This window comes from Anolis sagrei, chromosome 2, assembly GCF_037176765.1.
Source record: "Anolis sagrei isolate rAnoSag1 chromosome 2, rAnoSag1.mat, whole genome shotgun sequence".
Taxonomy (NCBI): Eukaryota; Metazoa; Chordata; class Lepidosauria; order Squamata; family Dactyloidae; genus Anolis; species Anolis sagrei.
In genome coordinates this window covers 277,927,958-277,945,462 of record NC_090022.1, presented here as the reverse complement: position 1 = coordinate 277,945,462, position 17,505 = coordinate 277,927,958, and the positions used below count along the sequence as shown (strand labels likewise).

The following is a 17,505-nucleotide window of genomic DNA, read 5'->3' as shown; positions in this document are numbered from 1 at the left end:
ACGCGGACAAGAAGAAAACAGGGATCAGCCTAGCCTCCTGCAGAAGGGAGTTCTACAGAATGGGTGCAAACACTGAGAAGACTCTCTATTGTGTTCTCACCATGTAAGCCTGTGATGGTGATGGGACCAAGAAATAGATCTTAGGATTTTGGCAACTTTGTATCAGGAGGGTATATAACTGACCCATGTCAGCTTTTTTTGCTGACTCTAATTCAGTATTTCTCAACCTTCCTAATGTCGCGACCCCTTAATACAGTTCCTCATGTTATGGTGACCCCCAACCATAAAATTATTTTCGTTGCTACTTCAGAACTGTCATTTTGCTCCTGTTATGAATCGTAATGTAAATCTCTGATATGCAGGATGTATTTTCATTCACTGAACCACATTTGGCACTAATATCCAATATGCCCAAATTTGAATACTAGTGGGGTTGGGGGAGAATGATTTTGTCATTTGGGAGTTGTAGTTGCTGGGATTTATAGTTCACCTACCATCAAAAAACATTCTGAACTCCACCAACAATAGAATTGAACCAAACATGGCACACAGAACTCTCATGACCAACAGAAAATACTGCAAGGGTTTGGTGGGCATTGACCTTGAGTTTTAGAGATGTAGTTCATCTACATCTAGAGAGCATTGCGGACTCAACTATGATGGATCTGGACCAAACTTGGCACAAATACTCAATATGCCCAAATGTGAACACTGGTGGAGTTTGGGGAAAATAGACCTGAACATTTGGGAATTGTAGTTGCTGGGATTTATAGTTCACCTACAATAAAAGAGCATTCTGAACCCCATCAATGATAAAATTGGGCCAAACTTTCCACACAAAACCCCCATGACCAAAAGAAAAATATTGTGTTTTCTGATGGACTTTGGCGACCCCCCTGACACCCCCTCGTGACCCCCGCAGGGGTCCCGACCCCCAGGCTGAGAAACGCTGCTCTAATTACACAAATATCTATAAATACAATGTTAATACAAAAATGTCCTATTACTATAAACTTCAGAACAAATACCAATTGGAGTACTGAGAAAAATACCAAACTAATTCATATAATACACAAGCGTGGGAAACAAACACATAGGGACAATTTACGACAGTGTCACCAGATGTAGTATATCAAAGAAGGAGTGCAGCTAGCACACTAGTTTCACCCGTGGAGGTGCTCTCCTGGCCATAACCAAAACTTGGGTTGTTAATTCGTTCAGTCATTTCCGACTCTTCGTGACCTCGCAGACAAGCCCACGCCAGAGCTCCCTGGGTATCCAAGGTATCTATGGCTAACTTAGGTATCCAGGCTCAAAGATGACTCCATGACCAGACCCAACTCTGAGTGTGAGTATACAAAACTATACAGTCAGTGTAGCTGTTTAGGAAACCATCCTGCTCATTCAAAACCTCAGGAATCCTCAAGTCATTTCTATCCTTTGGTGACCCCATCTAGGCGGGGGGAGGGAGTGTTGGCAGGGTTTCTTCAGAAGAGGTTTGCCATTGCCTTCCTCTAAAGTTGGGGGACTGTGACTTCCCCAAGGGGACCCACTGGGTTTTATGGCCAAGCGAGGTTTTGAAACCTGGGCCCCTTCCACATAGCTGTATAAAATCCACATTGAACTGGATTATATGGCAGTGTGGACTAAGATAATCCAGTTCAAAACAAATATTGTGGATCATCTGCCTTGATATATGGCTGTGTGGAAGGGCCAGCTCTCCAGAGATGTAGTTGAGCATTCAAAAACTACACTATGCCAGCTCTCTATATTTGCGTTTTTTAGTAGGTATAATGTAACACACTGATATTAATCGTCCTACTTTTTGTCCAGAAAAGGGCAGTAACCTGATATGACCTTACAATGTGTACCAAATTTGATTTCATTTCCTCATAAGCCCAATGCTGATCACCTAGGGTTGCATTCTGCCTCCCTTCATAATGTTCCATTGTTGTTTAAATGACAACATCCACTTCCCATTTATCCGTCTCTGCAGATGGCTGCCTGCAGTTAGCTTCACACTTGAGTTACAGACGACTATATTTTCTTGCTAGTGCATTGCTTCTTAACATGGTGTGTTTACTCTTCTTTTTATTCTGATTAAGAAATGCATCCCTACTGTTTTTATTTCTTTTGGTGTGTGTATGTGAGGGAGAAAGAAATGTTATCTTCCATGCACCAAAATATAGCAAATGACCTAGTTAAAAGAATCAGGTGATTTGGTGGAGGATCATAGAATCATAGAATCAAAGAGTTGGAAGAGACCTCATGGGCCATCCAGTCCAACCCCCTGCCAAGAAGCAGGAATATTGCATTCAAATCACCCCTGATAGATGGCTATCCAGCCTCTGTTTAAAAGATTCCAAAAAAAGAGTCTCCACCACACTCCAGGGCAGAGAGTTCCACTGCTGAACGCCTCTCACAGTCAGGAAGTTCTTCCTCATGTTCAGATGGAATTTCCTTTCTTGTAGTTTGAGGAAGGCATATCATTGAGGGCCAAAGCTAAAAACACGACTAACCTCCTAATACAGGCAGTCACCAAATTACAGACAATATAGGTTCTGTAAATTTGTTCTTCAGCTGAATTTGTATGTAAGTTGGAACAGGTACATTTTAAAATGTAACTGCAGCGTCTCCCCCTCTCCACCTCTAGTTTTGGATAGTATAGGGAAAGGTTAAAATGCCTGTGACGTTTATGTTGCTGTCTGTGTCCCTATTCACCTCATTTCTTTTTGCCCCTGTGATAATTGTATTTTGAAAAAATTGGCTTGTTGTGAAAACAAGGATTGGTAATAATGCTTCAATGGAAACTCCTTTCTCCCTTCATAATGCATACAGGAGAGAATTTCCCTTCCTAGGGGTAAATTGCTCTCACTTCCTGTTGTCTCACCCCTGTTCTTAACTATGATTTGTTTCTAAGTTAGATGTTTGTAAACTCGGGGACAGCTTTTAACTTTAATGACCCTATAGAAAGGAAGCTTTGAATCCAACTAGAGCACTGTAGCAACCTATGGATGTGAGAACTGGGCCATAAGGAAGGCTGAGCGAAGGAAGATAGACACTTTTGAACTGTGGTGCCGGAGGAAAATTCTGAGAGTGCCTTGGACTGCAAGAAGATCAAACCGACTGCTCACTGGAGGGAAGATATTAGAGGCAAACATGAAGTACTTTGGCCAACTAGTGAGAAGAAAAAAAGCTTGGAGAAGACAATGATTCTGGGGAAAACAGAAGGACAAAGGAAGAGGGGCCAACCATGGGCAAGATGGATGGATGGTATCCTTGAAGTGACTGGCTTGATTTTGAAGGGGCTGGGGGTGGCCACGGCCGACAGGAAGCTCTGGCATGGGCTGGTTCATGAGGTCATTAAGAGTCAAAGCAAATGAACGAATAAACAAGAACAAGAGTACAGGAGGACATGGGAGGCGGGGCGGGGGGGGGGGGGAGGTCCCAATTCTGTTCAACAACAGAAAAGGCTATTATACTCTCCAACAATTCGCAGATGAAAATTGGGACACCTACCGCCAAGCAACATCACAGTGTCATCAAGGTTGTCAAAGTCATTAATGTGGAAGAGCAGGTAAACTAGGAGAAGCTGCAGAGTTTGCTTTTGCCTGAGCCTACTGGGAAGAATAAGATTCCGCCCCTTCTCTCCTCCCCACTGAGTTAATGGATTATCAATTCCATTCTCATTTTGAAGTCTGTGTACAGCAGCTGAAGTGAAGGAGAAAAGGGAGGTAAAAAGGAACGAAGCCATTTCAAAATCAGCTGAAAATGTGAAGGGACAGAAAAATAATACCGTATGATGTCCTGGCCAAACTGGAATACTTGGAGGCCATATAGTAAATTATGTAGTACAACATGGATATAAGGTATCTAATTTAAGCAATTTGGACAAGCAAAAGATAAAGCTTATCTTAAAGCAGGACCAAGACAATACTATCGGGATGCTACAAATGGGGATTTCAATGCATTATAATGAGATACAAGATCATATTCTCTCAAATGGCTGAAGAATTATCTGGATTTAGAGTCTCCTACTCCTCGAGACAGTAAATGGGTGGGGACTACTTATGAAATGGTTTTATTGTGATGGGTTCCAGATTCAGACCTTAGGTCTCATCGACGCTGCCATATAATCCTGTTCCTGAATGCAGATTATCTGATTTAAACTGGATTACATGCCACTGTAATATAATCTGCATTCAGAAACTGCATTCAGAAACTGGATTATAATTGATATGGTCAATGTAGATGGGGCCTAAGAGAGGTCCATCTGGTATCTAGCATGCTTTAAGCATCAAGTGAAGACTTTTCTATTCCTATATGACTTTTAAAACCTTTGCTTTTGATATGCTGCTTCAGTGCTACATTCAGTTTTTATTTTAAAGCCATAAGGCTTAGTTTTATTAACCTAAATCCTTATGTTGCATGTGTAACGCAGCACTAATGCAAGGAAACTTAATTTTTCTCCCAGATGCATCCCCCAAAACTAGTTCTTAGATGGTCCCTCAAAAATGGTCTCAGGATTTTCTAGTCCACCAGGGACTAGATTTAAACATAGATTGATGGTAGTTGGCTGTAATAAAGGAACATTTCCCCAATTACCTTGCATGGACAGTGAACATCCAGCCATGGATATTGTCCATTATTGTTTAGTAGCACTGTTTATTTTATTATTGTTGAATTTTAATGGCCAAAATTGGAGCAAGGGGATTTTGAAAGTCATCTATTCATTTTCCCCCTGTAGAAATCAACAAGAACAGCAGTAATATCTGGCTGGGGTGGGGACCTTATTTCTTTCTCTCCTTCAGACAGCAAAATATCTTGGACCAGCCCAAACTGTTCACTGCTATTCAAACTAATACAAGAAAGTGCTGGGGGAGGTGAGGCAGTATAAGATGTGAAAGATAAAACCTCCCATATGATAAGGGCTTATGATAACCCAAGGAGGAGCTTCTAATCATCATCATCATCATCATCATCATCATCTTTATTTATACCCCGCCACCATCTCCCCGATGGGGAGTCGGAGCAGCTTACATGAGGCCAAGCCCAAATGACAATTACAATTAAAAAACCCAAAACAACTGAAAACGCGAACAATAAACAATAAAAACATAGTTGCATAAAACATATGAATACATAACAATATAAAAATTACAATATACACAAGCACAGTAACAATGGGCAGACTACATGTAATGATTAAAAGACAAACCAATTAAAAGTAATTAAAAACTCGGGCAAGATAAAAGATGTTTATATAATAAATAAAAAATACTCACTTTCTTCCTTATTTTTCCCAAACCTTTCCAGGTCAACTGTTGGAGGTCTGCTGGGCTTCTGTGGAGGTGGGCCTAATTTGAATAGTGGAGGTAATGCCTTTCGTTTCGGCAAAGTCTTGTATCCCTCTTCCCTTTCTGAGTTATTGGCCCAGGGTCCCGTTGTAGCCACTTTGCCAGAATTCACAAATTTATTAGAAGGAGCACCAGAAGTTGGCCCTGAGTCTTCTTGATTGAATCTGGAAATGTTCTTGGTGACACTTGGCCTTCCTTCTTCAATCTCCTGCGCCAAAGGTTTTGGGTGGATTGCAGTTAAGTTGTTCTGATGACTAACAACATGTTTCAAAGGTGGGAAAGGGCTAACAGAGGGATCCACTCCCTTGTTGTTGTTTTCCTCAACATCTTTTGGAGTCCGAAATGAGTTCACTTTGGGTTTGAGGCCTCCTGAACTTGAAGGTGCCCAGCTCAAATGTGCATTTTTGTTGGAAGCTTCTTCATTGCGGATGGGGTGTAGACCTGGTTTTTCCCTAAGAGGTGGCTTTGGAAACGGAGCTTTGTGGTTATTTTCCTGTGAAGCAGAGAATTTTTCCAGGACTTTGGGAAACACAGGCTTTGCTTCACTTTCTTGGAGGTTCAGTTTCAAGTTCGGCTTTGGTCCTGGTGGTCTTGTGTCATTTTTTGAAGGCAGAGAGCCAGTTAACCGGTTTTCAGGTGGCTTTGGAAAAAGCGGCTTAGGTTCCTGTTTTAGTCCTTCTATGGGTTTGGGACCCAAAGGCTTAGGAAATCCAGGTTTTTCATTGGCGTCTTTGTTTACCGCTTGGGTCAGTGCAGCAACTTGGCTAGCTAGTGGACTAGATTTCAAAGAGGATGGCTTTGAATCCTTGTCTGAGGCATCGTGAAGAGAAGGCTTTGCTCCCACAGAAGTTTTGAGAGGTGCAGGTTTGTTTAAACTGCTGGGTTTGACAGGTAAGCCAGCATTTTCCAGTTGAGCAAATTTCTCAAATGCTGTTTTTGTGACCAAAGAAGGCTGCCCTCCAATTTTAACTTGCCGGTTGTGCACCTCCTCAGCTGGGTTGTTGCTAAACTTCGCCATGATGGATTTCACGTTTGTCTGAGCATCCTGCAATTCATAAAGAAGATTTTAAAACAGAGCAGAGTGAGAAGTCTTTTACAGCAACGTTCACATATTCTGTCCTTTTGAAGGCTTTCCTGGTTTGAGGCTTGTGAGACTCCTGATTGGTTAGAGATACCTCAGCATTCAGTTTCCTGTATGGCTAGAGATGTTCAACTTTTTGCTTCATAGCTGTTGTGGTTAAAGTATATTTCAAGGCATTTCTTGCAGATGAGAGCAGTTTTGCTGGCTAGATCTGTCCCAATTTTGTCTGCTGTAATTTCTCTCCCTTCCTGTTACATTTGCGGAATATGGAACTATATTTAAGCTCTTCATTTCGCAAAAATGTATGCACAAATCTACAGGCTTGAACTTAGCATGCCTATAACCTTGTAATACTAGTACCTTTGGTGTGAATGGAAGCTCTATATTAAAGAAAATGATTAAGGAAGTCTCACTTTTGTGAATTTTTAAACTATAGTTTCTTCATGAACAACTGTCAATGTATGAGTCCTAAGATTTGGGGCATGGGCATACAGACAAAATAACTTTCCACCAATTTCAGCTCTTAATTTGAAAGACAAAGCGAGTGCAAACAAGATATCTTCCATACTGGCTTATCTAAGATTCGATGTGCAAGTGAATATGGCAGTGCCATTGGGGCAGTGCCTAGATCTCTTTCTGGACTTGTAGTCCCAAGGTATTCAAATCTTTAATAGTAGCTGTGGGCACAAGATCTTGATATTAGTGGTTTTTGTGAATTCTTGTGTGCCTTCAAGTTCTTTTAGACCAGTGGTTCTCAACCTGTGGGTCCCCAGATGTTTTGGCTGTCAACTCCCAGAAATCCTAACAGCTGGTAAACTGGGTGAGATTTCTGAAAGTTGTAGGCCAAAACACCTTGGGACCCACAGGTTGAGAACCACTGTTTTAGACTTATGGCAATCCTAAGATGAATCTATCATGGGGTTTTCTAAGGCAGAGTGTGTTTGACTCACTCAAGGACACCCAGTGGGCTTCCATGTCTGAGCAGATAATCGAACCCTGGTCTCCAGAGTTGTTCTCCAGTGACCAAACCACTGCACTCCATTAGCTATGAATGGTATAGGAACAGGGACCAAATGCTTTTGTTCATCTGTGAAGAACATGGGTAGAGCATTTGCTCTGGGAAAATTGGTGATTTTCTCTAAAAATATTTTTTCTGAACATTGTTGTTTTGTAGTTGTTTGGGACCTGCCTATCTTCACGATCACATCTTCCCCTATAAACTGGGGTGTACCCTGAGATCATCTGGGGAGGCTCTGCTCTCTCTTCCTCTGCCGTCCCAAGCGCGGTTGGTGGGGATGAGGGAGAGGGCTTTCTTGGTGGTGGACCTCCGGCTTTGGAATTCCCTCCCTAGGGAGATCAGTCAGGCTTCCACGTTGGCCTCCTTTCAGAAGGAATTAAAAATCTGTATGCTCCATTGTGCCTTTGATTAGGCAGCTCACCAGAGAACCCTAACCCTGTCCCCACCTTAAGTTCTGCACTTTATTTCAGCCCTTTTATTGGATACCTCAACAGTTTCGCCAACAGTATTCCCTAGCCCCTGTTTATTCAATTTTTCACACTTTCCATTGCATCCTTTTAGGAATTATTTGCACTCATTGAGCCTGAACTCAGCCATGACCTTAATCTCAGCCATATTGTTTGTGATGCTGTTTATGATTGTGTTATGTTTTAGTATTTTTGTTGATTGATTTTAAATGTGTCTCTGTTTTTATCTAATTTTTGGGCATGTCCCTTTGTAAACTGCCCCGAGTCTCCTAGGGGAGTTGGTGCTGGGGTATAAAAATAAAGTTTGTTGTTGTTGTTGTTCAAAACTGAAGAATGAACTACTGCCATGGCCAGACAAAACCTGTGCTACAAAGGAGAAGACAGCTTTTGGTCTGGAAGAAGTGAGGCACAACACTATTTGTAGCTGCAAACTTGTGAGGTAATTTGGGGGCAGGTAAAAAGTCCTATTCACCTCAGCACTACCTTTCCAAGGAAATAGGATTTTATACTCCAATGATTATATGCTCCCATAAGTGATGATACTGATAAGGTCTCCCAAATCAGACAGGGATTTTCTGGGGATCTGGATTAAATGTTCTTCAAAGTACCAAGACAGTAGCAGAAATGGGAGGTGATACCAGCTGAGGATCTCCCAATGACAATGGCAGTGTATTTCAGATAATTCTCTTTCGCATAGCCCAGAAGAAGGCAACAGTAAACTTCATCTCTTGTTTTAGGCACTAAATTTTCCAAAGAGCATTTATAAGGATTTAAAGAATGTTGTGAACTGGTTTCCTAAACAAAACCCTGGAGGGAGGTTTAGTGGAGGGGGAGTGAGGGGCTGGGTACTCATGGGAAGTCCTACATTGGATCTCTGAAAGGTTGAGTGTGGCCCAAGGGCTGCAAATCTGGTGCCAGCATTCCCACAAGATTGATTATTTACATTTATTCTAGGTCCTCCTTTAAAAGTATGATTTATTCTGATGTTCTGAGAAAAGCTAGGCTGCTGTTCTAGGCACAAGAGTTGCCATTAAATTTCTCAAAATGTTCCCAGGTCATCAAGGCCAAGAGAGAGTAACAATACTGTTTGTATTGCTGCTCTCTGTTGCCCATCACTGTCTGCTGTTGTCCACTACAGGCAAGCCAAGCCATCAGGACAAATTACTGGACAATAGAAGTACTCTAGAAGACATGTGAATGTTTTTACCTAGAGCTGACCCTAATATGAACTAAGAATAACTGGTGTCTTTTTATGTACACTAGAATTTGTGTCCGTGACTCAGTACTGGAACAGAATGAGACATGGCCCTTGATTAAGTTCCTCTTTCCTTTTTCACTTAAATGGGAGAAAGTGCACCTGATCATTTGCAGCACGTGCACTCCAACTTTCTTCTAAAGCAGTGGTTCTCAACCTGTGGGTCTCCAGATGTTTTGGCTTTCAACTCCCAGAAATCCTAACAGCAGATAAACTGGCTAGGATTTCTGGGAGTAGTAGGCCAAAACATCTGGGGGCCCACAGGATGAGAACCATTGTTCTAAAGAAACCGAGGAACATTGTTAAGATTTATTAAGAAACACACACCATTATCACAAAAAAATCTACTTAACTGACACCCCCTTTAATTTCTCCATTATATATACTATTATATATTATGTCCTGCACTACAAAGTGAATGAATGAGATGCACCACTGAAAGGTGTTTCTACCTGTCTTTTGAAAAAAAAACTCAGAATGTTTTGCCACCTGTTGAATCTAGTTCTAAATAAAGAACAGCTGTAGCTAAGGGACAAGCTCAGCATTACCTTCCATCCCTAATACAGGGTTAGTCAAAATGAATAGGCCAATAAGAAAATTAATTGTACCCGAATTGGCCTATTCATTTTGACTAACCCTGTACACTGTTATGCTGTATTTTTCCTTTGCTCAAAAGTAAGTGCAGAGAATCTGATCCAGATAAAGCTCTCAGCATGGGGGTAGTGGGTTTTACATTTTGACCCATGCTATAATTATGATCTGGATTCCTCCTCTAGACTCACTATTTACATAAGAAATAACCTCTATCTATTTCATTGTGAGGAGCCCCAGTGGTGCAGTGGGTTAAACCCCTGTGCCAGCAGGACTGAAGACCAACAGGTCACAGGTTCGAATCCGGGGAGAGCACGGATGAGCTCCCTCTATCAGCTCCAGCTCCTCTTGTGGAGCCTCCCACAAGGATGGTAAAACATCAAAACATCCGGGGATCCCCTGGGCAACATCCTTGCAGACGGCCAATTTCCTCACACCAGAAGTGACTTCCAGTTTCTCAAGTTGCTCCTGACATGACAAAAAAAAACCACACACACAACTTCATTGTGAAACTGTTTGTTATGCCGATTGTAGGTGTGCAGAAATGGTTCCCCAATCTGACCAGAAACCGCAAAGCAAAGTGGTTCAATCTCATCCTCATTCTGGGATCTGTTTGGCACTGGGATGGCCACTTTTACTCCAGAGAAACACCTACATATTTTTAAGCAAAGGTGTATGATATGTGTGTGTGTTTGTAAATGAATAAGGAAAATGAAAGCGGGACTGGCGGCAGGCTAATTGATCTGCTTTGGATGAGTGTGATCTGCTTAAATCTATATATATTCCACTTATACATTTATGAATAGGGCTAATGTGCCATAATTTGAACATATCATGAAATGACATGATGCACTGGAAAAGGTCAAAATGCATGGCAAAGTTGAAGGCAGTGGGAAAAGAGGAAAACCTCAGGTTAATCGAGTCAATCAAAGAAACCATACCCCTGAGTTTCCAAGACATCAGCAGAGCTATTAATAACAGAGTCTCTTGGAAATCACCATAACTCCGTCAACTTAATGGCATGGAACAACAACATCATCACCAATAATATCAATAATGTTGTCCCTTGGAGCAGCGACAGCAGTTGGCCTGTGTTCTGGGGTTTGGTTCACACTATCCAAGGTATTGAATCCTATCTATCCAAAAAGGTTCAGCATCTTGATAGTTCACTTACAATTTTAAATAAAACCCTGACTGGATTCATAGCTCCAGTGCCATGGAATGCACCATCTGCCATGACTTGGGGGCAGAGAGGAGGCACACATCACCCTGCAGCTGTAGTGAAATTCGTTATTGTCTCCTCTTTCAATGCTCAAAATCCACATAGAAAAGAACTGCATCCTTGGCTCCCAGCATAGAACAAAAAAAATAGTTCCCTATACTCCAATTACTTTTAAGGGCACACAGACAGAGAAGGCTTTCTTCTTATAATTCACATCACATATTGGGAAAGAACTGAAAAATAACAGAATGAGGAACTAGAATGTTGTCATTTCGGAGAGTCTGATCTGTCTTCAAGAATAAACATCACACCCACATGATTTCTGAAAGATAAAAAGGCTGCAGTTCTCCATTTACTTTATATATTTAGAAAAAAATCCTATAATTTTATTTCTATGGGTTTTCCGAGAGGAGGGGAATCCACGTGAATCTTGATGCAAATATTAGAAAAGGCAATCAGCTGCCCAAGTAGTTGCATGTTACTGTCTTTCAGATAGTGCATCAAACTACAATGTAGACAGAATTTTCATGCAATAGAGACAAATTACAGATTTTTCCTATTCCACTTTAACCCAAATTTTCTCCAAAGTTGAGACAGCCCCATGGTTTTAAATTGAAAAGTTACCATGGATTATGGGTGTGTATGCTGAAGTAGCTTCTTTATTCATTTTTCCTCCAACTTAAATATTGTTCATGTTCATATTGGTTTAACGTTTTTAAAAAGACAGGGAAAATGCAATTCTCCTTGCAACGTATAGACTGAGCCTAGCATTTTGCTGAGTGTTAGGTCCATTGGATGTTTTGCATGTTCCTTGTATATATGCATTCCTCCTTCCAGATGTACAGCATTACTGTTGTTGCTGTAGTTTTACAAAGCATGTCTAGGGTTAGTTAATATTAATTACATTGGGATGAAACATTCCCATCACCCCAAGTAGGTGACAGGAATGTGGCAAATTATCAGCTATTGATGGGCACCACTCCCAAGCCAGACACAACTGGACTTAATGTCAGGGAAAACTTTTACCTTTACTACTACTACTACTACTACTACTATTAATAATAATAATAATATACCATTCACTAAAATAATTAAAATAGCTGCAATGAAGACAATGACAAATGAATAACTGAAACAATAAAATTATTTAAAAGCATAAGGAAAGGAGATGATATAGAAGACCCAATAAATGTAAAGATGGTCATACACAAAGATACTTTTGAGTGGTAATTTTTTATGGCTCAACTACACAGCAGTGTTGATGGTCCTTATTTATTTATTTGCTGCATTTGTTAACCGCCGCTCTCAGCCCTAGGGCGACTCGCGGCGGTGTACAACATGTAAAAAACATATTTTACAGTAAACTACAACGACAAAAAACAACATATCACTAATACACTATCATCTAATTACACTAAAAATAATCCTCTTCGTCTTATCATAGAATCATAACCAATCTCGTAGTCTACATTCCGTTACAGTTGTCATTTCCAGTTACTGTAGCATTTAGTTAAATGCCTTCTCGAATAGCCATGTCTTCAGGCTCTTCCGGAAGGACATAAGGGAGGGCGCCTGTCTGATGTCAACAGGGAGGGTGTTCCACAGCCGGGGGGCCACCACTGAGAAGGCCCTATCCCTCGTCCCCGCCAGGCGTGCCTGTGAGGCAGGCGGGATCGAGAGAAGGGCCCCCCCAGACGATCTCAAGGTCCTCGTGGGCTCATAGGCCGAGATGCGGTCCGAAAGGTATTTTGGGCCAGAACCGTTTAGGGCTTTGTAGGATAGCACCAACACCTTAAATTGGGCCCGGTAGCAGATTGGCAGCCAGTGGAGCTGGAACAACAAGGGCGTTGTATGCTCCCTGCGTCCTGCTCCTGTTAGTAACATGGCTGCCGCGCGCTGGACTAGCTGAAGCTTCCGGGCCGTCTTCAAGGGCAGCCCCACGTAGAGAGCGTTGCAGTAGTCAAGGCGGGATGTGACCAGAGCGTGTACCACCGTGGCCAAGTCAGACTTCCCAAGGTACGGGCGCAGCTGGCGCACGAGCCTAAGCTGTGCAAATGCTCCCCTGGTCACCGCTGAAACCTGGGGATCCAGGCTCAACGATGAATCCAGGATCACACCCAAGCTGCGAACCTGCGCCTTCAAGGGGAGTGCGACCCCATCCAGCACAGGCTGTAACCCTATACCCTGCTCGGCCTTGCGACTGACCAGGAGTACCTCTGTCTTGTCTGGATTTAATTTCAGTTTGTTCGCCCTCATCCAGTCCATTACAGCGGCCAGGCACCGGTTCAGGACCTCGACAGCCTCCTTAGTAGCAGGTGGAAAGGAGTGACAGAGTTGGACATCATCTGCGTACAGATGACACCGCACCCCGAAACTCCGGATGATCTCACCCAGCGGCTTCATGTAGATGTTAAACAGCATGGGGGACAATATAGAGCCCTGAGGAACCCCACAGGTCAAAGGCTGTGGTGTTGAACAGGAGTCCCCCAATAACACCTTCTGGGTACGGCCCTCCAGAAATGACTGGAGCCACTGCAAAGCAGTGCCCCCAAGACCCATTTCCACAAGGCGCCCCAGAAGGATACCGTGGTCGACGGTATCGAAGGCCGCTGAGAGGTCCAGGAGCACCAACAGGGACACACTCCCCCTGTCTAGCTCCCGGCGCAGATCATCCACTAAGGCGACCAAGGCCGTCTCGGTACCATGCCCCGGACTGAAACCAGACTGTGCTGGATCTAGATAATCCGTGTCTCTCAAGAATACCTGGAGTTGTGAGGCCACCACGCTTTCCATGACTTTGCCCAAAAAGGGGAGATTGGAAACAGGCCGAAAGTTGTCAAATTTAGTGGGGTCCAATGATGGTTTCTTCAACAGCGGTTTTATAAGAGCCTGTTTTAGGCTCGCTGGAATCTTGCCTTCCCGAAGGGAGGCATTAACCACCACCGTTACCCACTCAGCCAATCCCCCTCTGGCCTCCTTCAGAAGCCAGGATGGGCAGGGGTCTAGGATGGACGTGGTGGGCCTCATTCCTCCGAGTATCTTGTCCACATCCTCGGGCTTCACAAACTGAAAAGAATCCATCAAAATAGGACAATGCAGTCTCACATCCTCGGAGACTGCATTTAACATGGTGTCCAGCCCAGAACGGATCAAGGCGACTTTGTCTGCAAAGAACCGAGCAAATGCTTCGCAGCGCGTGACCGAATTGTCAGGGCTCCCGCCTGAGGTGGCAGGAGTTAAAAGGCCTCTGACAATCCGAAACAACTCCGCCGGACGGTTTTTTGCAGACGCAATAGTGGCCGCAAAGAAAGTTTTCTTTGCGGCTTTTATTGCCGCGGCATATGCCCTTAGAAAGGACACAAACCGTGCTCGATTTGACTCGCTTGGGTCCGAGCGCCACACGCTCTCTACTTCCCTCTTCCTTCGCTTCATCACTGCCAGCTCCTCAGTAAACCAAGGAGCTGGTTTAGCTCGGCTACTTGAGAGGGGACGTTCCGGAGCGATCATGTCAATTGCCGTGGTCATCTCCCCATTCCAGAGAGCGACCAAGGCGTCGACATGGTCACCTGCCGAGGTGGCGGGAAAATTCCCAAGAGCCGTCAGGAATCCATTCGGATCCATAAGCCTCCTGGGGCGGACCATCTTAATGGGTCCTCCACCTTTGCGGAGGTTAGGGGGCGCAGTGAGCCTAAATCTGATCAGGAAGTGGTCAGTCCATGGCAACGGAGAGATGGACAACTCCTCCACACCGCCACCCTGCTCCCATCCCTGGCAGAAAACCAAGTCCAATGTATGTCCAGCACAGTGGGTGGGGCCAGATATTTGTTGGGACAGCCCCATGGTTGCCATGGCAGACATGAAGTCCTGAGCCGCTCCTGTGAGGGTCGCCTCGGCATGGATATTGAAGTCCCCCAGCACAAGAAGCCGTTGGGACTCCAACGCCAGGCTCGAGACCACCCCCGCTAGCTCAGGTAGGGAGACTGTAGTGCAGCGAGGTGGACGGTACACTAGCAGAATCCCTATTCTGTCCCGGTCACCCACCCTCAGGTGGACGCCTTCAAAATTTGTGGTCTGCGGGATGGGACTCCTGGTCAGATGGATGGAATCTCTATAGACCACTGTGACCCCGCCTCCCCGTCCCCCGGATCTCGGTTGGTGCTGTACGGAGAAGCCTGGAGGACAAAGCTGGGTAAGATTTACGCCTCCAGCCTCATCCAGCCAGGTCTCCGTAATGCACGCCAGGTCTGCCCGCTCATCCAGGATTAAATCCTGGATAAAGGTCGTTTTTCCGTTGACAGACCTGGCATTCAACAGCACCACCTTCAATCCAGAGGGCCCGCTCACCTGGTTACACCAATTTACCTTAGGAGACCGATTTGGGATTATTAATGTAGATACGCGGTCCGAATTAGGCCGAATTTGAGGTCTCCTTTTTCCGCATCTCCCCCTCCCCACCACGACCTCTATGGGGGCCCCTCGGCTAGTGGAACACCTCCCCTCCTCCATGCCGCAATCCAAAACCAAGGTCTTAGTTTCTGTTCCGCTAGTTGTTTGGTTGCTGCACTCAACCACAATACTCAGTGAGTGATAACTTGGACACCTTGCTGTCTCTTAACCTAGTTTTTCTTTGTAAGGGGGTTGTAATAATAGAAGAAGACGGGGCAAGACAGTGCATGGCACCTTCAGTTCCTTAAAGGCCAAAGGGGGCATGAAGGTAATAAACAAAGATGAGGTTTGCATACACTTTCATTTCTTTCTAGCAACATAACCTTTCTACAACATTATTTCTGATGTTGCCCTGCTAGTGCTTTGCATGCTTCACCTTGTTTCATACAACTAAAACAAAATGCTATTGTCTTGCTACTTACAAACCCTCCTGCTGTGTTTTGAATATGGTATTCTTATTTGGCTAATGATGGCCTGAAAAGAGAAACAGTTAAGCTAGGCAGTGTGGAAGACGTAGTGTACTTCCTATGATCCAGGGAGATAAAACATGCCCTTATCAGCATGTAGAAGTAAAAGCTACAAAGCAAAAGTACTGCAGAAAGGAATCTCCATGTTGATTTCTTGAACGTAGCTATATCCCTTATGAAAAGTGTTGCTGTTTCATCTAGAGCCAGTGTTTTAGGAATCTGGGGTGTGCATGCCTTTGATAAGGTGTTTATTTACTGATATTTATATAGTGCTTAAATCCAATGTCTCTCTGTGTCTGTGACACACCAGTGGAATATACCCAGACCTAATGATGATCCTACCTTTTTGAGGAGAATGTGCCAAAGAGATACCTTCCAAGAAAAGCAGCAATGCATCTACAACTCTTAGTCCTTTTAAAATCAGATCAAAACCACTTCCTTTCAGTTTGATGCCAACTAGTAAACACTGCGCTGTGATGCAGGAACAGAGCAAATGCCTGTGAAGAAAACTTGTCCCTTGCAACTCTTATTAACTTTCAGCCCAAAAGTTTTTCTGATGATGCTAAGACCGGCTATGGTGAAACTTTGAAGGGCATGTGGAAAGCTTTTGATTTCCTATAGTGTGTCCTTGGTATCTGCTGGAGTTTGGTTCCAAGCCCTCCTGTAGATATCCAAATCTACAGGTGCTCACATCCCATTATATGCAATGGCACAGTAAAATTGGTCCCTCATATATGCACTGTCAGCATTTGCTTTTTGGATTTTTTTGTATGGAAGGGATAATTTTCAAGCTCTGGGTAGTTAAATGCATGGATGGAGAATCCATGCATGCAGAAGATAAACTGTATTTACAGTAGAGTCTCGCTTATCCAACATAAATGGGTTGGCAGAACATTGGGTAAGCGAAAATGTTGAATAATAAGGAGGGATTAAGGAAACGCCTATTAAATGTCCAATTATGTTATAATTTTACAAATTAAGCACCAAAACATCATGTTTTAGAACAAATCAACAGAAAAAGCAGTTCAATATACAGTAACGTTATGTAGTAATTACTGTATTTATGAATTTAGCACCAAAACATCGCAATGTATTAAAACAGCTTTGGATCCGGGTGGGAGGCAGACTGAATTGGATAATACAGAAAGTTGGATGAGCAAAGGTTGGATAAACGAGACTCTACTGTATGTTATTTATGGATCCCTCCACTCGTCAAAGCCTTTGTTTTTGGTGGACATTACTGAAATTGCAACAAGTTGACAGGCAACTTGAACACACACAGACAGTGCTGTTGTTATTGGGGTTTCCCCTGTGATATCCATACATATTCTTTCTACTTCACTAGGTTTCCTGTGCATTTCTGGTATTAGTAGTAGCTTTGAAGATCTTTTTCCAGCACAGGATGGAGTAAATGTCAAATTTCTATATATATTGCCTCAGTTCCCCTGGCTTTACTTTTGGGGCAGTCCCACAAATGACATTAAGAATGGAGTGTGACTTTTGTCATATGGGTTTTCCAACATTACAACACATTCTGTTATTTAACATCATATCTCTCCTGGCTCAGTTGGAAGCTTTAGGCACTCTACCGCTCTTCCCCC

The 17,505-nt window shown here is 43.4% G+C and overlaps 1 protein-coding gene across 2 annotated transcripts in view; it reads right to left on the bottom strand.

Annotated features, from left to right (window-relative positions):
- Positions 1-17,505, bottom strand: part of FYB1 (FYN binding protein 1) — a 63,344-nt gene that overhangs the window by 34,426 nt on the left and 11,413 nt on the right. For both annotated transcript variants that reach the window (XM_060761417.2, XM_060761418.2), the window contains exon 2: positions 5,286-6,402. In XM_060761417.2, coding sequence (XP_060617400.2) covers positions 5,286-6,402 — 1,117 coding nt within the window. The remainder of the gene's footprint in view (positions 1-5,285; positions 6,403-17,505) is intronic.